Source organism: Amblyraja radiata, chromosome 34 (genome assembly GCF_010909765.2).
Source record: "Amblyraja radiata isolate CabotCenter1 chromosome 34, sAmbRad1.1.pri, whole genome shotgun sequence".
NCBI lineage: Eukaryota > Metazoa > Chordata > Chondrichthyes > Rajiformes > Rajidae > Amblyraja > Amblyraja radiata.
The window spans coordinates 13,961,275-13,983,925 of NC_045989.1; the positions used below are offsets into that span (position 1 = coordinate 13,961,275).

General features: G+C 40.6%; 1 protein-coding gene across 9 annotated transcripts in view; it reads left to right on the plus strand.

Moving 5' to 3' along the window:
• The window catches only part of dennd4a (DENN domain containing 4A), an 83,405-nt gene that overhangs the window by 54,754 nt on the left and 6,000 nt on the right, over positions 1–22,651 (plus strand). For 2 of the 9 annotated variants that reach the window (XM_033050522.1, XM_033050524.1), the window contains exons 19-30: positions 1,413–1,538; positions 5,503–5,646; positions 7,992–8,147; positions 9,209–10,365; positions 10,978–11,194; positions 14,150–14,256; positions 16,107–16,282; positions 16,595–16,765; positions 18,465–18,663; positions 19,029–19,283; positions 20,540–20,657; positions 22,341–22,367. In XM_033050522.1, coding sequence (XP_032906413.1) covers positions 1,413–1,538; positions 5,503–5,646; positions 7,992–8,147; positions 9,209–10,365; positions 10,978–11,194; positions 14,150–14,256; positions 16,107–16,282; positions 16,595–16,765; positions 18,465–18,663; positions 19,029–19,283; positions 20,540–20,657; positions 22,341–22,367 — 2,853 coding nt within the window. Of the gene's footprint in view, positions 1–1,412; positions 1,539–1,732; positions 1,850–5,502; positions 5,647–7,991; positions 8,148–9,208; positions 10,366–10,977; positions 11,195–14,149; positions 14,257–16,106; positions 16,283–16,594; positions 16,766–18,464; positions 18,664–19,028; positions 19,284–20,539; positions 20,658–22,340; positions 22,368–22,651 lie in introns of all 9 variants that reach the window. The other 7 variants (XM_033050530.1, XM_033050525.1, XM_033050529.1 and 4 more) reach the window with 7 other exon arrangements.

Here is a 22,651-nt window from a genome sequence, read left to right on the forward strand (position 1 = left end):
TTAAGCTATATTTCAGGATCAATTGTCCAAATATCTGAATGGTTAGTTCCATGTAGAAGATATTTAATAGTTTTATTATCAGGTGCACAAGCCTTTGACTTTCTACAGAGGTGTATAGTAATTATTTTTCATTTTGAACGTGTCTTTGTGAATAGGAGTGATGTGCTAATGACAAGACCAATATTAAATGCTCAATCCTAATTGTCCGTGAAACGATCATCACGATTTTTTCTCTTGAATCAATTTAAGCACCATATCAAAGAGTTATTATCCACGTGAATCATTGGTGCATGCTAAACTGTGATAATTAATGTGTATGTCAGTGAATGTGGTTGGGTTTTAATCCACAGTTAGTGGGATTACTTATCTCTCATGCAACTGACAGAAATTGAGCAGTATTCCTGCTGCTTGCTGCACCTCACTGGTCAGTGACAGACCACCTTCTTATCTAATTCAGTCTTCTGAATGTGGTGCTACTCCACAGTTGTACTCAATGTGGTCCAAATCCCTGGCAATGTATTTATATCTGTTGTTTAAAGCTGCGTGCCTGATTTAAATTGCCACGTTTATGTGCATTTATTTCTGAAGCCATGCAGTATTATAATAATAGCCATGTGGGTGATACGCAGCATGAATTAATGTTGATCGAGGTACTTTTCTAGTGCTAAAGTATTTGTCAGGTTAACCATTAGGACTAGGAGCGTTTGAATCAACATTCTTGCATATATCAGTTAATTTAAAGATTATTTAATTTTATTAAATAGTGATTGCCAGTTTAGCTGGAGAACACTAATTGAATTTCCTGGCTTGAGAGAGATGAGCTAATACTTCAGGGTGGTTCAGCAATTGCATCATTCCAACCATCTGTGTTCTAGTTTTGTAAGCCCTTGAGTCCAATAATTGCTTCAAGACACTTATATTTCCCAGTCATATTACCAACAAACTTGAACCCAAGAGATTGATTTATAAGATTTGAATTAAATCACAATTTTGGAATGTTAAGATACTAACTCATTTAAATGGATTGTTATGGTTCTCATATGGCTGAACAAATTTAGGCAATTAATAAATAAATGGACATCATTGATCAGGACTACAGGTTTGATACTTAGGCTGATCTTGTAAATATTGTGAGCGCTCTGAGGATCAAGAACAGGAAAAAGAGCCACGATTTCCAATCCAATCCTAATCTTGAATTCCTTGATATAGTATTGTGTGTACATGTATAAACTAAGAGGGTCAGAATCTGCTTGAAACCGTCCCCAAAGTTGAAATGCATATTAACATCCACTATTAATACAATCACGGAATCAATAATACTATTGGCCACTTTGATGCCTTTGGGATGGAGGGATGAAAATGAAATTATAAATTGCCAGTGACTTGTTCTAATCTATCTGTTCTCTAAGCAGATGGCAGTGACCTGGATGCTGTTAGCCATGGCAGCATGGATAGCTCTAATGAAACTAATACTATGGAGCCCCAATTCAGCACTGAGCAAATGAAAGTAGATACCACTGATGATAGATCTAGTACAGGTACATTTTATGGTGTCACCAACATCTGTTGACTCAAACTTCTCTTTTTGTTTTGTTCATTGCTTTTTGCTGTCCCCTCTGGTCTGTGCGGCTTTTGATTTTCTGCTTATCATAACCATCTTATACCTTCCATGTTCCCCTTTATTTTCATTCACCATTTCGCATACCCTTGTATTACTGCTCTCTGCACACAGCTAGGCTTGGCTCTAGCTCGAGCTATGGATATGGCAGTCAGGAGTCCTTGTATGAAAGAGTTCCATGTCCTTCTCTCTGGATTTCCTCAGAACTGAAAGATGTCCATGTGTTTTCAGGTAATTGGCTAACCTTTTGTCTCCTTTCTGTTTCTGTTTTGACTGACTTACTCAGACTTTTAATTTTCTTCTAAATAGTTATGTTTTTTTAATTTTTTTCCAGATGTGATGTGCATGGGAGAGCAAATAGCATCATTGAGTTGTATAGCGTAGAAACAGCCCACTATGACTGTGCCAACGCTTGTGCCTGTCTTTACAAATCCCACTTACCTACATTAATTTCATATCCCTCTATGCCCTGCTCATTCAAGTACCTGTCAAAATGCCTCTTAAATGTTGGCACTGCTCCTGCCTCCACCGCCACCTCTGGCAGTTCAATCAACATACTATCTATCCAGTGTGTGAAAACTGTACTCCTCCAATTCCTTTTAAACCTCTACCCTCCTACCTTAAAACTATGCCCTCTATTTTTAGACCCCTCTTCAAAAGGAAACAGGCTCTGACCACCTGCCCTAAACATAATTTTATATACGTCTATCACATGGACATCAAACGCAGGATTTTTTAATCGATTCTAAGACATTGGAGTATATTCAGACAAGCAGTAGTGCAATCTTGCTTTCCTTAATGTATAGAAGAGGATTTGCTTTAAGTTGGTGAATAGCTTTCTGATCCTGAGAGGACACTATGTTCCAAAGGCCTGCTAAGACACATTGTGTGCAAGACACATATTCATATTTATTTACTAGTTTACATTCTACCAGTACCCTACGTTGGGATGGAATGTTCCATTCATTTAATGCTTTCCTCAAATTGTTAAATTATTTACTGTGACTCATGGGCATGCATATCGTAGAGTTGGTTTGTTTTATTTATTATAGGGACCACACTCTTCCAGTTACCCTTATTCTGCATCAGCCACTGTGCACTATATAATTTACCAATAAAATGATACTCCATCACTTTTACAGTATGATTGTATACAGTTCCTTTAATATATTCGGGGTTCTGTTTTTTTAACTTTTCCATTGAAATAAACAAAAGACTATGTAGAAGCATTTTAAGCCCAAGCGAGCCCTGGCATTGTGGCTGTGCAGGTTACAGAAATGCCCCATTAACTAAAAATGTCAAAATCATGCTCTCTAAAAATTTGAGGTATGGAATGAAATTTGCTCATACACAATTCATTTGGAGGGAAAAAAGTAAACAAAGAAAAAAATGTGTTTTTCAACTCTCATTTCTTAATGCAAGTACAGATGACATGGCTTCACTTTATGGTTGTTCGCAACACGGACCATTTTCTAGGAAAACAATCTCCTCCACAAATACCCCTTCCCTGGTTTACATAGGATTACGTTATATTGGATATATGATACAGAAACAAGCACAGCCCATCAGCGCATGCTGGTATTTTCTCCGCTCCACTGAAACTTCATCATGCTTTTTTTCATCTAGATCTATCAGCATAACCTTCCTTTCATTTCTTTTTCATATGGTACTGGTTCATTATTGTCCCATGTACTGAGATATAGTGCAAGACTTTATTTTGTGAGCCATCAGGTAGATCATACCATACATGAGTATAACAGGAAGTGGCAAAAGGGAAAGGAAACAGAGTGCAGAATATAGTATTAAAGCACAGAGAAAGTGCTAATTTTAAAACAAAATGTAAAGGCCATAACAATATACTGGTTAAGTATGCGTTGGAAAGAACTGCAGATGCTGGTTATATCAAAGGTAGACACAAAATGCTGGAGCAACTCAGCGGGACATGCAGTGTTTCTGGAGAGTAGGAATGGGTGACATTTCGGGTTGTGACCCTTCTTCAGCTTGTCCCGCTGAGTTACTCCAGCATTTTGTGTCTACCTACTGGGTAAGTCTCCCCTTAAACACATCTATATCGTTCTCTTCAACCACTCCCAGTGGGAACAAGTTCCTTTTTCTCCCCACTCTGGGTAAAGAAGACTCAACTGAGATTTCCACTGGTTTTCTTGGTGACTATCTTTTTCTAGAACATCTATAAAGGTTCTAGTTTTGCACTTCTCCACAATTGGGAACTTCATTTGTACCCTCTCTTACAAAACATTTCATCATTTAAGATCTTAATGGGTCAACACTGTCAAGACAAAAGCGATCCAGTCCGTTCATCCTTTGGTAATATATATATTCTGGCATTTATATTATCTTTTGAAATTGCTTCTGTCCTTTATGTAATATGAGAGAGAACCAGTTCTGTCACAATACTCTAACCAAGGATTAATATAGATTTAGCATTACTTTTCTACTTTTTAAAACTGTCTCTCGGGGGAAAAAAAACTAATGCTTGATTAGTATTCTTTATTGCCATGTTAACCTGTAATTTACATCTCCTCAGCGCTGCTTTCAAGTGATGAGTCAAGTTTTGCGGCATCACACTCTTTCAACATGGCTACTGATCATCTGATGAGTACAGTATTTCTTCAATGGTCCTGATAGTGGAAATTATTTCTTATAACAGTGATGTGCTCCCCACACCCTGCTCCTCCTATATTCAAGAAATAGGAGCAGGGATAAGCCATTTAGCCCTTCATGTCTCTGCCATTCATGATCATGACTGTTGATCTATCTGGGGCTATAAAGTTTTTGCCTCTACAGCCCTTGACAGTGAATTCTGAAGATTCGTCACCCCCTAAATGAAGAAATTCCTCCTCATCATATCCCTAAATGGCCTCTCCCTTATTCTGAAACTATATCCCCTGGTCTAAGATTCTTCAGTGAAGGAAAATGTCTTCCCTGCATCTATCCCATCAAGTCCTTCAATAATTTTACTTTTCAAGGAGATCTCTTCTCATTCTTCTTAACTATTGAGAATAGTCCAAGATCATTCCAGCTCTCTTCATATAGAAACCCTGCTATTCTTCAAGCAGTTCAGAGAATCTTCTCTGCACTCCCTATGTGGAAATTACATCCTTGTGTTAGGAGACCAAAACTGTCCACAATTCTCCAGATGCACTCACAAAGGTTCTATTCAATTGTAATGAGATTTCCTCATTCCTGTATTCAAGTCCTCTTGTATAAAAGCTAACATATCATTTGCCTTCCCAATGGCTTGTGCACCTGCATTTTGACCTTCAATTTACAAGCACATCTACGGCTCTTTGAATATCCAATAACTCGCTGTTTAACAAAAAGCTCTGCTTTTCTGTTGTGTGCACTTAAGTGGATTCACCACACTTTTGCAAATTGATATCCATCGACCGTGTTCTCATTCACTCACTCAGAACATCCAAATCCTCTTGAAGCCTCTCTCGGTCTCCTCAGTCAAATCATTGGTGTACATAAATTGTGACCAGCCGGGGCTCAAGCATCACTACCTACTACCTAGCGAAAAACATTTATTCCTGCTGCCTGTTTCCTTCTGTCATCTAATCTTGAATCCAGTATATTGACCCCAGTCCAAAGTGCTTTAATTCTGCATACTAACATCCTATCGGGTTCTTATCAAAAGCTTCCAGTAAGTCCAAATTCACTTCTCTACTTGTTACTTCTCAAAAACTTGCATAGATTTGTTAAGCCTGATTTCTTTTTCGTAAACTCGCTTCTCATTAATGCTTTCCCAGTGTACTGTTATTCCGTTATATTTATTTTAGAGGCTTTTATAAAGGATGTCATATCATGTTTATAAAATCATTTTATTAACGTAAAGATGTTTTATTGTTTTTTTTTAATCTAAGGTGGACAATCAGATCTAGGATACAACTCATTATCGAAAGAGGAAGTTAGACGAGGGGAAGTGCCTTCAGCTCTTGGATCTGAGCAGCCTGCTGTGTGTCAGCCAGTGGACAAGGAAGACAAGAAAGAGAGTGACTCCAGTTCATGTACATCTCAACTCCTATAGTTTCTATTATGTTTGTTAAGAGAATCATTGTGCATGACTGAGTTATCATAATCTGGTTTGGTTTGAAGGAAGATTTGATCATGTAAAGTGTCATGCAGACATATCCTGTTCATGCATTCCTCAATGCTTGAATTATCCAAAGTTAATTTCTTAATGTTGTGGAAAGTTGTGGAAAGGTGAATTAAAAAGCTAGTATCCACAGGCTGCAGTGGGGTTGATTACTGATTCCTCAGTTCTCCTCAAATGTGGATCAGAAATAATTTGTTTATCGCTTCTGTAAGTACCTTCTACATCCAGGGTCTTGGGAGAGGAGAGGTGAAAGGTAAATAAAAACGTTTTCATGCTAGTTTATTCAGATTGTTTCTCAATTGCTAAAAGTGATACAGGGGGCACGTGGCTGAATTTATTTAGCATCTATTACTGTTGAATTGCAGCTCGAGAGCTTTAGAAGTGTAACTTGAAACCCAAGATCAAATTTCAGCTTTTGCGCCACTCTAAGTTTTCATTTGACTTTGATAATCTACTTTGGGTTAATTAGGTCGGGTTTCAGTTCATTTGCTGATTAGAGCTGACTAGAGGCACACCAACCTTTACTCTGCTCCTTGTTGTCAATGAATGACCGTGGTCGCATGTTTATTGATGCCTTATTTCATATTTCGAATATCTGACTAAATTATACATTTTCTGGGTTGTACCAGGGAATTCGATCTGAGAGAGAAAATGGTTAGCTCCCCCAGGTTAGAGAAGTAGAAAAACATTGTCTTGATGGCTGTCATTAATACTGCAGGAAGGGTAAAGAGCCTGTCCTACTTGGGCGACCTAATCCGCGAGTTCTGGCGAGTTTGCCCTCGACTCGTACTCGCAGCATGGTCGACACGAGGTTGTAGGAGGTCTTCGTAACTCTCCTTCATGCTCGAGAGTGGACTCCGCATAATTGAGGCCTCAGCTAGGTCGCGCCGTTTTTTTCAATATGTTAAAAAATGCCCGCGAGTAAAAAAAGGTCGCCACGGAAAAAATCTATACTTTTTTACTCGTACGTTTAGTCATAGTAGGTCGGCATGTTAGTCGTAGGTAATCGAGGGTAGTCGAAGATAATCTTCATCATAATCGAAGGGAGGTCGAAGGAGATCGAAGGAGGTTGTCTTCACTCTCCACTATTCGGTGTTCAATTTTCCCAAAGTTAGTCGTAGCTAGTCGAAGCTGGTCTTCAACATAGTCTAAGGAGGTCGAAGGAGGTCTTCTACATAGTCGGAGGAGGTCTTCAACATGTCATTTTTTTCAAACTCTTCTAAACTCGCCAATTAGGTCACCCAAGTGGGACAGGCCCTTTAGTTTGTGGACTCTGGGTAAGAACCAAATTGGTGAAAAAACAACTTAACCTGAATATCTTTGTAAATAGAGAGTTTGGCAATTGGTGTAGTATTTCTTTTGGAACGTGGGTGTCACTGTAAGGCTTGTTCCTACTTGCCTTTGAGAAGTCCACCTTCTCAAACTGCTGCACTTATGAAAATATTGCCACAATGCTTTTGGGGAGGCAATATCATAATTTAGTCATGATGAAGGGCAGTTATTTAGCCCTTCCATCCTTTTGTCACATAGAAACATAGAAAAATAGATGCAGGAGTAGGCCATTCGGCCCTTCGAGCCAGCACCGCCATTCAATATAATCATGGCTGATTATCTAAAATCAGTACCCCCCTTCATGCTTTTTCCCCATATCCCTTGATTCCCTTTGCCCTAAGAGCTAAATCTAACTCTCTCTTGAAAACATCCAGTGAATTGGCCTCCACTGCCTTCTGTGGCAGAGAATTCCACAGATTCACAACTCTCTGTGAAGAAATGTTTCCTCATCTCAGTCCCAAATGGCCTACCCCTTATTCTTTGACTGTGACTCCGCCAACATCAGGAACAGTTTTCCTGCATCTAACCTGTTTGATCCTTTAAGAATTTTATATGTTTCTATAAGATCCCCTCTCATGAAGACGAATGACTGTTGATACTGTATCTCTCCAGATGAGGAGTGTGTGCATCTTATGGAAGAAGATCTCAAGTGGTGGTGATCTGGTGTTAATTTCTGATGCATTAAACCAGCAGAAATATAGTTTGTAAACTGGGTGGGACAGTGGCTGAATCAGTGTTGTGTGGGGTTGGGAATGGTGATCAGATACCAGAGCACTACTGGAAGAGTACAAGGAGGAGGAGGTGAGTGGTTTGTTTAAAGATGTGAAGTAACTTTGCAGAACTTTCATTTGAAATATAATGCTTTATTTGTGATAATTGCAAAAAATTGATTGTTGATTTTTTTTCTTCTTGCATTGTTTACAGTGTCTGAGAGTGAAAGTGCAAAGGGCAGTGGAGACTGTCTGCCCCATTTCGAATTTGAAGGAACCAGAAGTAACTTGAAATCTGTATCCAGCATTGTAAAGATGAACTGCAGCTTTGAGACGGCTCAGCCAAACCACAGTACTGAGGAAAATAATGGTGTGTAATCCATTTCATATCTAGGAGATCAATTTAAAGATCTTCATTCTCTGCTGCACTTGCAATTTTTGATGATTTCAGTAACTCCTGTGCATCTATAAGTTGAAAGATTTAACTATTCTAAAATGGTTTTAACATAGAATTGTTGCAGCTGTCTGCAAGGCTAATGCAATCAATCATTCCCTGATTTTTCCCATTGGGTATTTATCTCTCGAGTATCTTTTTTATCTCTTTCCTAGTTCCTAAATTCTGACTATAAGATTGAATCCTCCTTTCTACGTATGCTCTTGCTACCTTCACTCTGCAACCACTCAGTTCCATCCTTGACTCTGGCACCAGGCAAACAGCACACCATCCTGGATTCATGTCTGTGGCAACACACACACAGACACACACGCACATGCACACACTCTGGTCTGGCTGTATTGCCCAAAGTTAACTGTGCCTGTCACAAAAAACTAGATGTGCTCTGGTACGGCTGCATGGCCAGCCTGATCTGCTTTGACTGTCTGACTATCCTTCACCCCCCACCCCCCAACCCTCTGCTGGTGTCCACTTAAACTGGAGTGATTACCTCCTGAAACGTGCCACTTGCATTGATTTCAGCCGCAAACAGGATGCTGGTAACGGCAGATGCAAAATATCTGGAATTTGAGCCTTACAACAAGGCGACAGTTCCTCTGTGTGTAGTCATGCAGATTGTGGGAGGCATCCTGGATTACCTGCGTGGCACAAATTGCACTTTCAATGGCACTGAGTAAAGTATTAACTATTCTGGGTGTATGTATCTATGTATATGTGTGGAAATAGAAACATAGAAAATAGGTGCAGTAGGGCCCTTCAAGCCTGCATCGCCATTCGGTAAAAAATTGTAAATTGTCCCTAGTGTGTAGGATGGTGCGAGTGTACACTGATCGCTGTTCGGCGCAGACTCAGTGGGCTGAAGGGCCTGTTAACACGCTATATCTCGAAAGTCTAAAGTAAAGTCTGAAGATATGAAATAGAACAAAATACATTTCTACTACTAATCAAAACTGAAAATATTTGGTATTTGTTCACAGAAAATGCTGCAGAAATTCCATTTACGACATCCTTCAATAAAGCTGCATATCCTGACCCTGGGCTAGTCCACAGCAGCAGCTTGCGCAAGAGGCATAAAAGTGCTGTGGAGCCAAGCTTAAAGGAACAGATGGTATGGGGAGGAAGGAACCGCAACCTTAGTGGTGATGTTTTTGCAGGGCTTATGTTGCACAGAAGAAGCGTGGACAATGACCTCAGGGAGATTACAGATAAATTGGGTGCTGATGCCAAAATCTTATCAACAGCTTTACAATTGGCCACAAGGCCAAACACATTACAAATTGGCAAACCCAGGCACTTGCTCAAACAGGAAAGTTTAATCCAAGAAAAGGAACTGAGTGATGAAGATGCTCCATTTGAATTGGATGAAACATCAACTAATGTGGAGGATAAAACAGATTCTCCTGCCATCTTTGATTTGGAAGATCTGGACAATGATCTTGATAATGCAAAGTCTCAAGGAAAATCTAATCAACACCGAAGGCAGCCACCCAAACAATTGCAAAGGAGTTTAAGTGTAGGAGCTGGGATCAAACCAGCAGAAAGAAAGGGAGTTCAAAGAGGCTATGACCCCCTTTCTCTCCTGGTTGCAGAAACTGATCAAGACAAAGACGAAGATGAAGACTATGATAAATGTCTCTCCACTCCTTTAACCCGTCGAAACTTGGCTGAAGAAATAGAGATGTACATGGACTCCATGAATAGTCCTTTGTCAAGTCGCACACCGAGCATGGATCTCTCAAAGCCCGAGGAAGAAAACAGTGCATCATTTAACACCAAAGTTATGCCTGCAGTAAAAGGATCAAGGAGATCCAGCCTTCCATCAGGCTCACCCAGATCAGCAGGACTTTCACGCTCCAGAACATTTCAACCACAACCAAATGTCAAACGAAGAGACAGACTATGGTCCTCACCATCATATTCTCCAAGTAGCAACAGAGGAGTTCGAGGTCGAGAGACAGGTAGAGCTTTGACCCTCATGTCTCCACCTCCGTTTAAATTGGACTCGTTATTGCCACCCACCTTTGATGTTTTAAAGCACAGTATGTTCTCAGCTGGGAAGGGAGTTGCAGAAAAGGCAAACAAGTGGTACACCAAGCTGGCAACATATGCTGTACCTATCAAGGAAAATGGCAAGGTAGGAAACTTTTTAATGGTAGAAGCAATTGTTCTTGTTTCCTTGAATAAATAGCAGAACTCTTTAAAAGAGCCAGTGCAGGCACAATGAACCACATTCACTCCGTCTGCTTTATAGCTCTGAGATTTGCACTAAGATTTTGCAACTGTGTTATTGTCTCAGGCCATAACTTGGTTTGCTGTTTTGGTTGTCTTTTTAAAAGCTCCTTAATCATGAAGAATGAGTTGAAAAGGAGCTCCTGTTGTGGTCTAATATATAGAATTCCGTAAATGATTGAAAAATGCTGGGAAAACTTAGCAGGTCAGACAGCATCTGTGAAGAGAAAACCAGTTAACGTTTCAACTCAAAGACCATTCATTAGAACTGAGAAAGAATCCTAGCTCTGAGGAAGGGTCTGCAACCTGAAAAATTAACTAGTTTCTCTCTCCACACCTGCAGCCAGACTCTGAGCGTTTCCAATATTTGTTTTCAACTTTATATTTCCTATTCTTTGATTATCAAATGCAGGGGGGCGGGTTCTGTATGCAAATACATTCTAGTAAGTGTTCTCCATGGGAGGAATACATAATCTCTAATATGTACTATCTTAATTTGCTTTAAATTTATTTTTAGGGATATTATTCAGAGAGGGATAATGCCTCCTTTGCTGGAGAGCAGGATCCTGAAGCATCATCCTTGGATGAAGAGTGCTATGAAGATTCAGACAGATTGGCCTCCACCCAAGCTGGGAGCATGCCTGCAGGCGAGCCCAAAGGATGGGGTGTGAGACAGGCTAGTATGGACAGCTCTGGAAATCACGATGGAACTCCTAGGCAACAATTACAAATTGGTAGGTAAAGTCTGGGGTGAAGACTTGGTCAAAGAAATGTCTGCGGAAGAAGAGTTCACCATTATAGAAACATAGAAAATAGGTGCAGGAGTAGGCCATTCGGCCCTTCGAGCCTGCACCGCCATTCGATATGATCATGGCTGATCATCCAACTCGGTATCCCATCCCTGCCTTCTCTCCATACCCCCTGATCCCTTTAGCCACAAGGGCCACATCTAACTCCCTCTTAAATATAGCCAATGAACTGGCCTCAACTACCTTCTGTGGCAGAGAATTCCACAGATTCACCAATCTCTGTGTAAAAAATGATTTTCTCATCTCGGTCCTAAAAGACTTCCCTCTTATCCTTAAACTGTGACCCCTAGTTCTGGATTTCCCCAACATCGGGAATAATCTTCCTGCATCTAGCCTGTCCAACCCCTTAAGAATTTTGTACGTTTCTATAAGATCCCCCCTCAATCTTCTAAATTCTAGCGTGTACAAGCCAAGTCTATCCAGTCTTTCTTCATATGAAAGTCCTGCCATCCCAGGAATCAGTCTGGTGAACCTTCTCTGTACTCCCTCTATGGCAAGAATGTCTTTCCTCAGATTAGAAGACCAAAACTGTACGCAATACTCCAGGTGTGGTCTCACCAAGACCCGGTACAACTGCAGTAGAACCTCCCTGCTCTTATACTCAAAGGTTCAAAGGTTATTTTATTGGTCACATACACCTAGGTGTAGTGAAATGCTTCTTGCCATGCAGCACATAAAAAAAGAATACAGACATAACAGTAATAAAGAAATGTAAACATAAAAAACATCCCCCCACAATGGTTCCCATTATGAGGGAAGGCACAATGTCCAGTCCCATCCCCAGTTCACCCATAGTCGGGACTATTGAGGCCTCCACAGTTGCCGCCACGGAGGCCCGATGTTCCAGGCCGTTCTCGCCGGGTGATAGTGCTCCGGCATCGGGAGAATCCTCACAGCGGCTTGGGACACCTGGAACGGCCGCTTCCGTACTGGAGGCCGCGGCTTCCGAAGCCAACAAGGCCGCGCCGGATGGAGCTCCACAACTGGTGATCTCGCTGAGAGATCCCAGGCTCCCGCTGAAAAGTCAGCGCCGCCACCCGCAGCTGGACGCTCCTCAGACCCACAGCTCCGCGATGTTTTTATCGGCGGTCTCAGCTCACCGGAGTTCCAGCACGGCGACCCTGGTAGGGCATCGCCCGCTCCTCAAGAGCGCTCCAGCGCTGTGCCGCTGCCGAAGCCGAGGTTCTGGGCGGTTCCCGACAGGAAACGCCACTCCAGGCCCGCTGGTAGGCCGCGAGGACGGGTCGACGGTGCAGCCCGGAGAAAAGCTGCCTCTCCGACCAGGTAGGGACCCTAGAAAGCAGTTTCCCCCTCCCCCCCCCCCTCACCCCCACATAAAAAAAGGCTAGAACTCCAGAACAAAAAACTCAACTAACTAAAAATTTAAAAAAAGAGAGAAAAAAAACGGACAGCTGCAGGCTGGGCAGCCATACCATACAGGACGGCGCCCCCGTGGATGGAATCCTTTTGCTCAAATCCTTTTGCTATGAATGCTAACATACCATTTGCTTTCTTCACTGCCTGCTGCACCTGCATTCCTACTTTCAATGACTGGTGTACCATGATACCCAGGTCTCGTTGCATCTCCCCTTTTCCTAATCGGCCACCATTCAGATAATAATTCAGATCATGTCAGCTGTGACTTTGTTTAGATGGGAACAGATGCAGACTGAGGCCTCTGCTGAAGAATAATCAGGGTGTTTAATCTGAAATGCAAATTCTGCTTCTCTGCCACACATGTTACATAATCCACTGAGTGTTTTCTGCATTTTTTATTCTTATTTCAGATTTCCAACATCTTTAGTTCTTTTGTTTTTTTTCAGGTAAAATCTGGGTATACTCTGCCAAGTAAAGATCTCAAAATATTTAAACTGGCATTACAAGCTGGCATTAACATAACAATGTGATACAAAATGCAAATTGATTATTAGTGGATTGTAACAAATGATGCTACACATTAAATCTGATAGGGCAATTCCTAATTTTGATTCTCTTCATGTTAAATAAATTCAGGAAAGTTTCATGTGCGAAATGGCAAACTAAATTGCAAATGAAACTCAGTTTTTATATAAGAAATGAAAAGTATACAAATGAGTACCAGCTGCAGATGTATTCAACGACATTGTTTAAATTTGTGCCACTCACCAGCGGTCTAAAGTAGTTAGACTGTAGAAGGCCGACAAGTCCTTTAATGACCTGTTCTGAAATGGACTCAAGAGAGTCATACAACGCACTCGTCAATGCCAACCACGATGCCCATCTAAGCCAGTATCATTTGTATACATTTGACCTGTATCCCTCTCAACCTTTTCTATCCATGTACCTCTCCTAATGTTATTTAATCACTTTCTCTGCTGTCGTTATTTTCTCGCCTCAGTCACTTTCAGCTCGTTCCATATACATACCTACTTTGTGTGAAAAGGTTGTCCCTCAGGTTCCTTAAATCTATCCCCTCTCACTTTAAGCCTATTCCCTCTAGTTTTTGATTTGCCAACCCTTGGGGGGAGGGGGGGGGGGAGCTATATGCATCACCATATCTATGCACCTCGTAATTTTGTACACCTCTATATGATTGCCCCTCAGTCCCCAATCCTCAACAAAAATAAAGAACAGGCCTGCCCAACCTCTCCCTATAACCCTCCCTCAAGTCCTGGCAGCATCCTTTTCTCTGTGCTATTTCCAGCTTAATGGCATCTTTCCTATAGCAGGGTGACCAAAATTGAACATAATTCTCCAAGTACGGCCTCACTAATATCAATTGTACAACTGCAACATGCAAATTGGGTGATTGTTCCTTTAAAAACCTGATAACGTGGGTCTCTGTTTAAAAAAATGCGATGATTAATTTATAATTCTATTTCTGATTCTGTTTGTATTCAGGCAGTGCTCAGTCAACAAGTTCCAACTTTCCTTTGCCAGACAAATCAGATGTTGGATCTTCTCGATATACAAGCAGCACCAGCATCTTCCAGAACTATGCCATGGAGGTAACCTGAGCTTGTCATGCAGTTGTCTCATGTATTGTCACTTCTGTTTAAAAGCAAATGTAGCTTGTGCTTATAGAAGAGTGACTTGGGTTTCCCCATACAGTAAACTTAAGCTATACAGTGGGGTTACGTTCATTGGTCAAGGCATTGTGTATTACAATCAGGAAATCATGCTGTAACTTTATTAAACGTGGGTTAATTGTGTTTAGAGTATTGTGTTCTGGTTGCCCCATAAAGGAAGGATGCAGCTGCTTTGAAGAGGTTGCAGAAGAAACTTACCAGAAAGTTGCTTGCATCAGAGGGTATTAAGTAGAAGGAGCTGTTGAACAAACTTGGATTGTTTTCTATAGAGTATCGGAGGTGAGGGGAGATTTGATGCAGTATATAAAATCATGAGATGCAAAGATAGGGCAGCTAGTCAAAACGTTTTTCCAGGGTAGAAATGTAAAAAGCCTAGAGGCCATTGTTTGAAGGACAGAGAGGGAAAGTTTAAAGGAGATGTGCAGGGCAACATTTTTACACAAACTGGTGGGTGCTGGGAATGTGCTACCAGTGGTGGTGGAAGCAGATAAGATAGTGGTGTTTAAGAGGCTTTTAGAGAGGCAAATGGATATATAAGGGAATCGAGGGATATGGATCACGTGTAGGCATGGCACATTAACTTGGCATCATGTTTGGCACAGACATTGTGGGTTGAAAGGCCTGTTCCTGTGCTGTACTGTTCCATGTTCCATCAGAATGCAAGTGTGTTGAAAGAGAGTATAACACTATCACAAAATATTTCAGAGCTGATGAGGAGCAGTTTAAAATGGGGATTTGGACAGGCTTTCCAAAATGGGGAGAATATAAACAAACCATAAGGGAGATCAAAGAGCAGGACCCAAGAGACTGAAAGCTCTGGCATCGAGAGGGTCAGCAGGAATGAGGGAACTACCGGAGACCTGGTTTGAGTGAACCAGCACATTGAGCTAGAGTAGTTCCAGAGGTGACATGGCCCAAGGATTTAGAGAGATTTAGAAGGATTTTAAACTTGGAATATTGGCAATGATGGGTGTGAGGCAGGCGCAGCCTCTCTGTGTTTTGGAGGTTGATGAGAACAGTATTGAAGAAGCTGAGTCTTTTAAGGTGGTCAAGGTGTAGATAAGGTTCTAAGCGCTGAAGGGCTTAGATGGGAGAAGGAATCGTGTTTTCTTTTCATGCATTTTGGGAACTCAGCATTACTAGCATGGTCAGCTTTTATTGCCCATCTCCAGTTGCCCTTGAGACAGTGGTAATGCCCCTGTGGTGACGAAGGATGGGAGATTTATTGCCAGGTTTGCACAATGTATGACTTGAAGGGAGCCTTTTTGTTTTTAGATGCTGAGGGTTTGAGAATTTCTGTCATAATCAGGGTGAATAACTGCAGTGCATTTTGTAGATGGTATATAGCCATTGATGGAGGAATACATTTAGAGTGGTTGGTGGAGGGCCAATCAATGGGTTGTTTTGTCTTCAATGGTGTAAAGCTTCTTGGAGTTGTTCATGTCACACTCCTTTCTTCTCTCCCCCCCCACCCTGCATCAGTCTGAAGAAGGGTTTCGGCCCGAAACGTTGTCTATTTCCTTCGCTCCATAGATGCTGCCGCACCAATTTTGTCTACATTCGATTCTCCAGCATCTGCAGTTCCTTCTTGAACAATGTAACTTATGGCGGGCCAAGTGTGTAATAATAGTAGTTGCTGGTATTTGATAGTCAGTACTTCCTTGCATTTTTCTACATGACTATATTCCATGAAATCAGAGTTTCTTTTTAATTGATTCAATGAAACAATAGTCTTTTTTTTTTAAGTGCTGCTTGTTCATATTTTCCAGATTCTTATCTCCAGCTGTTCCCGGTGTCGAACTTGTGACTCACTGGTATACGATGAAGAAATAATGGCTGGCTGGACAGCAGATGACTCTAACCTCAACACGAAATGTCCGTTCTGTGGCAACTTGTTCCTTCCTTTCCTGGGAATTGAAATCAAAGATCTACGAGGACCGGGCAGGTAATGTATTTCTGATGCCAGATGTAGAATGCAAGTGAATTTATGCTTTATTGTGTTTGAGTGAAGATTGGTAATGTGAGTGCATGGCCTCAAAGAGTGCATGCTTCAGTCCAGTGTGTTTCTTTTGAAAGCTTATATGTTGAACGGAGTCAAAGAAACAACTTAACGGTGACAATGGAAAAAAACTGCCCCACCTTCAGGTTTCGTTTTGGGCTTTCTTCCCATGTCATTTTGCTCATTCGTAACTGATCATTTTCTAGAATTTAATTAATCAAAGAAAGTACACTATTGTTTTTTGTTTTATTTTATTAGATATTTTCTGAAATCCAGTGCATCTGCAGAAAATGTACAGAATTTGCAGTCCATGCAATCTTGCCGAGGAGTTAAGAACTTCACGGTCTCCCCACCTCGCCTGGATATGAACGATGACAACAAGCCTCACTCTCCAAGAATTACAGTGCAGGAAGTTCCAGACATGCAAGGGTAAATGTCAGGCGCTTGGCAAAACTCATCTTGTTCCTTCATCCTTATCAAACCTACAACTCGGCTGTGTGGTTTCATGGTTGTAACTTAGGGATCTGTGGATTTGTGTCTCCATATTTCAACAAATGCTCTTCAGTTGTGCAGAATCAACAACAATCATTGTGAGTCTCATCTGCACACTATCTCAAACCCTCCCATCTTTCCTAGAATATGGCAAACATAGCTGAAGGCAATTAGGCAGTAATGGCCAAAGCAATGTTTTATGAATTTCCACCATGACTGCCTTGCTTTGTGCTTATTGCCCTTATTTATCAAGCACTGGGTCTTGTATGCTTTTTAACCACTTTCTTGAACTGCTATCATGTCATTATTTTATTGTTGTTAGTGGGAGCTTGCAATTTGTCTTGTATTACAACAATGATTATACTGGAAAAGTTCATTGCTGCCTGTAATACACTTTGAGACATCCCAAAGATGAGGAATGCTTTTAATTCAGAAGTTTTATAAAGCTACATAACCTTTCCATTACAAAGAATGTCAATTCTCAACTTGTACTATGATGCCACACTCACGCTTTTAATTGTTGTACCACTCACCTCTGGACACTGAATAAGGAGCCATGTGCTCTCTCAGTCTAGACTTCTCGATTGAACTTCTCTGTCCTGAGTTACGTGATAGTTCTGAGTAGTTTTCTAAGATACTTAATTTGTTCTGCCGTGTACCCTATTCTGACCTACCTGACCATATTTCTGAAGTATTATAACAAAGATTGATGTAGAGCATTGTCTGCATATTTTCCCTACCCGAGTTAGTCATTGCATTGCAATAAATGTGAGACCACATGTGGGAGGAAGGTCTGGCCAATTGTCAGAGAGCTTTGGAGACCATGATTCCCAAGCTCATACATTTGTGTCAGTGTTTGTGTTCATTGCACATATGTCTCAAATGCATAATTTTCTGAAAGTGGCAACACAAATATACAGGGTGGTGAAGAAACCGTTGGCATGCTGGCCTTGATCAATCAATGCATTGAATACTAGTTGAGATGTCATGCACAACTCTACAAGATGTTGGTGAGACCATACCTGGAGTATGTTGTACATTCCCGGTCACCCAGCTATAGGAAGGATATCATTTAGCTGGAAACTGTGTAGAGAAGATTCACAATTATGTTGCCAGGATGGAGGGCTTGAGTTTCAAGGAGAGATTGGATAGGTTGGGATTTTATTCCCTCGTGTATAGGAGACTGAGGGGTAACCTTATTGAGGTATATTAAATTATGAAGGTTTAGATAAGATGAATGATCAGTCTTTCCCTCGGGCTATGAGAATCTAAATCTAGAGGACATAGATTTATAATGAGAGGAGAAAAGTTTAAAGGGGACCCAAGGGGCAAGTTTTCTACATAGACGGTATATCCTTATGCCACTTTGAGGACAAGCTGCCGGAGGAGGTGGTAGAGACGGCTACAATTATAATGTGTAAAAGACATTTGGACAGATACGTGGATTGGAAACTTTTAGACGGAATTCGACTTGTTGCAGGTAAATGGTTCTAGCTGAAGTAGATAACTTAGTTGGTGTGGCCGAAAGGCCTGTATCCCTAATTAATAACTTTGACTTTAATAACTATTATTAATCATGATTTCATTATAAGAATTGAAATGGCCAATTTATCCATCAATATCTATTTCTTGTCAGTTGCGTCCAGCCTTCTTCACCAAGAAGCATTCAGATTCCTTCAGATCGATGGCGTGGGATCAGTGAGTCCTTTCCTTTGGGCCAGCCGATAGCAAGAAGCATCAGTGGATACAGCTGCATGGCTGAGGAGTCTGGTCCATGGCGACACGTGCACACTGTTCCAACAGGCAGCTTGCCCACTAACCTGAATGATTCAAAGGTATCTGGAGTAATGTCATGTCATTTTGGAAACTTTGGAGATTAAAAACAAAACTAAGTGGAAAAACTTAGTTCATTTTGCCACTACATATTGGAATAGTGCATGATTATGGCTGTAGACAGAGTTAAAGATATGGAGCAGGATCAGTAATGGGCAAGGAGCATCTATAGGCGGTGCTTATTATTCAAATAATTTCATGCTTGTCACTTACTATAAATTTAAAGCTAGTCAGAAAAATTGATGTTTAACGGATCTGTTCAAATTTCTTGATGGGTTTTTCAGAATGTTTAATTCTCCAGCAGAATGATTTTCTGAAGAGACTGGCATGGAATATATTTCACCACCACTGTTATTCATTTTTCAAGGATCCATTGGACTTGGAATGGCAGTTAACCCATCCTGACCCTATAACAGTCCCATACCTGAGCCCCTTAGTGTTGTGGAAAGAGCTGGAAAGTTTGCTCGAGAATGAAGGTGATCAAGTGATATCCGTGGCATCATTTGTGGATCAGCATCCAATAGTATTCTGGAATTTGGTGTGGTATTTCCGTCGGATTGATCTGCCCACCAACTTGCCTGGACTTGTGCTAACTTCAGAACACTGCAACAAAGGTGTGACGGTAAGCCATCGGTAGGAAACGCCCTTGAGTGTTGTATTATGTTCATTAGGGACATGCATTGTCTATAAAAGAGAAAATGCACAAAAGCCAAACAGAAGTGATACTGATCCTGATTGCATTGTTAATCCACTGGCACCTCATCAGATAATGATAGCAAAACCCAGGTAACATTCGGACTTGGTCATTGTGGCACGTAACACTTGCACCACTCAAATAATAGATAGTATTCTCAAGAAAGGAAGAATTTAGCTACCTCCTTTTGAAGTTTTAATGTAGTACTGTCAGTTTCACAGGTTCACGACACCATAAATCCTGTGACCGATAAGAGCACTTGGATTCCCCTAAATCTCTCCACCATCTGTAAGACTCAACAATGCTCTCTACTTCCCTGGATGAATGCAATTTCAACCATATTGAAGCTTGACATCATCCAGAATTAGAAAGAATACTTGTTTAGTGTCCCATCCAGCACCCTGAACATACATTCTCTGGACCACTGGCACACCATAGCCATAGTGTGTATTATCCATTAATACTATGCCGCAACATGGTAGCAAATACATAGAAACATGGTGGCAATCTGATTTATAATATATCTCATATTGTTGGATATGTCCATGAACTCCCTACCTAATGACAGTGAGAGCACCTTGACCAGAAGCACAGACTCAGGAAAGTTGCCCAGCACCACGTTCTTGAGTGTAATCAATGAGTAGCACCAAACACTAGTCTTGCTACCATGTCCACATGCAATGATTTATTTTTTTAAATGATGTGCAGCACACTATTTAAGAATTGTCACTTCTACCAGTCAAGAGTAAATATGTAAGCCTCAGTTCTGCTTTCCTTCGTCAATTGTATCCCAAGTGTGGAAGAACCATGTCTGTAATTGGACAAATAGATTAATAGGTTCATAGTGCTAAAAATTCAAGCTATATGAAATCTTTTCAACAGCAGACAATTGTAAGTAAACGTGTAGAGCAACGACTATCCACTTTCTGCTAGCACTGACTAATTGCTGCAAAGGCACTATCTGACTTCAACTAGATTTAGGTTGAGTGCCTTGCTGATACATGTCAAACTGCACAATGTGCAGCTCTGTTGATCCCATTAAGGTTACCCAGTTCCATATCATAATCATAGATTGTTGTATATGACATAATCATTTATAGATGTTAATGTGTTTCGTTGAGTTGAGAAGTGTTGCAAGATTTGTGCTCAAACCTCTGGCATGCATTAATGATGCGGTTTCACAGATCCCTCGAAGTTGGATGTCAGAAGACAGCAAACACGTCCTGATTCAGATGCTGTGGGACAATCTGAAATTGCATCAAGATTGCAGCCAACCTTTCTACATCCTCTGGAATGCTAAGAGTGAGTGAAAATGTAACATAATTGTACCCTGATCTTTATTAGGCCAAGGAAATACAAAGTAATTAATATGTTTGATGTTCATTTGATTCCACAATTGTGCATCAGCAATATTGTTGACTTTACTTGATTACTGAAGTAATTTTTGTTTATTAATGGTCAGTATGATCACCTATCCCAGTTTAATACTATTTATTTTGGGTCTGATTCAATCTGGACTATTCCAACACACTGTTAGATATTTTCTTTTTCCATCCTACATAAACTTAATCCAAATATTTACTGTCCATTTACTGTCCTCATGTGAATCTGATCTGCCCCTTCTTCAGCACCCATACCTCTGACCACATTATCCCCCTTATTGTTCAAACCTGGCATATCTCTTTAATTTTCACCAACCCTAAAATCCTTTAGATCTCTGCACTTCAAGAATTCTCGTCTCCAGTTTAAATTTGCTTTCCCCTTCTTTAATGTCTGGGTTCCATCTTTTGACTGATCAACTATTTATGAAATAACTCAAAATACCTTTTTTTATGTTAAAGGACGTACATGATTTAAGCAGTTACACATCTTCTTTGTATGTCAGCATAGTTATTGTCATTTACCATACGTTGCACTTAATTCTTAAAAATGTTAAAGGCTTTTCAAACCTTGCTGTTTTACTTGAGGCTATTTCCAGTTGAACCTCGCAGTAGCTGCATCATCACCTGGAACTAGGTTCTAGTATTTTAGGATGCTAACTGATAGGCCCTTGCTTGCAATATTTTCCCCCCTCTGGCACGAGCAAATGACTACACCAGCCTCCCGTGGCATTTGATTTTGACCATTTTATTCGCAACTACGCTTTAGTTTCAGATCTAATAACCATTTGATTTAATTTTAGTGTCACAGCTTTGTTGCTCATGTCCACAGAGCTTTGTGACAATGAGAACAGCAATGACTCTTTTCTGTTTTTTAACTTCAGCTGTTGTTGACTGCCTTCCTAAAAACTGAGGGAACTGGGCTCAAGGTCTAGTATAATGAGAGGCCCAGTAAAGTAAATAGGAAGGAACTATATAGCTTTACAAATGTATTATCAACGCAGGACCAAGATTTAAAGTCATTGTTCGAACCCTAAGAGAGAGATGGGGGGGATAAATCAACCAGAAAGTGGCAGGTTCTAGTGGTAGGGCAGAAAACCACCTCAGATTTTATCGGTATTTGAACGTATACTTGAAGAGTCCAGCTGCAGAATCAGAGATACGGTGCTTAAAAGGTGGCTTTAGGCTGGGTAACTCAAAACTGAGCACAAACAAAATGGAACCGTGCCCCCTCTACTGTGACTTATCTGTTATGTGATTCTCAGAAATAGACCTGAGTAACAAATGCTTCTTAACAAGCCCAGAGATTTGGGCATATAGTTAAAATTGAAAAGTATTTTTGTTTCTCATGTAAAAAATACGTTTCAATTCATTAACAAGAGGAGCACTTCACTTTGGTCATGCAGTAAGATGGTGGCTGGAATAATATGTGCTAGTGAAGCATATTCACAACCTCACAAATGCGAGGCAATGCTTAGTGCCGGATTATTTCAAAGCATTTAAAAAAAAAGAGGGCAGGTTAAATTTTTAACCAGCAGTTCCTCAAACACAGTTGATTTGTGATCTAATCTGATTGTGACTAACACAACTTTCTGTGTCTTCACAGGTCTTAATTACACTCTTTTATTTCAGAGTGAGTGTTAAATTTATTCTTGATCTATTGTGAGCACTTGATCTAGTCGTCTATTTTTTTTCAAGTAGAAGCTTCATTTACTTGGAGAAAAATTGTCCTACCAATAATTATTTTTATCACTTTTAAACATTAATTGTAAGATTTTCTATGCCAGGGAGTTAGTTGCTGGTTCCAAATCCTTTTCTATCTCATATTTTAAACTGCATTGATTTTGAAACATATGCAGTACGAAGGTTATGAACTACAACGAAAGCCTTCTAGTAATCGTTCTGTATAATGTTATG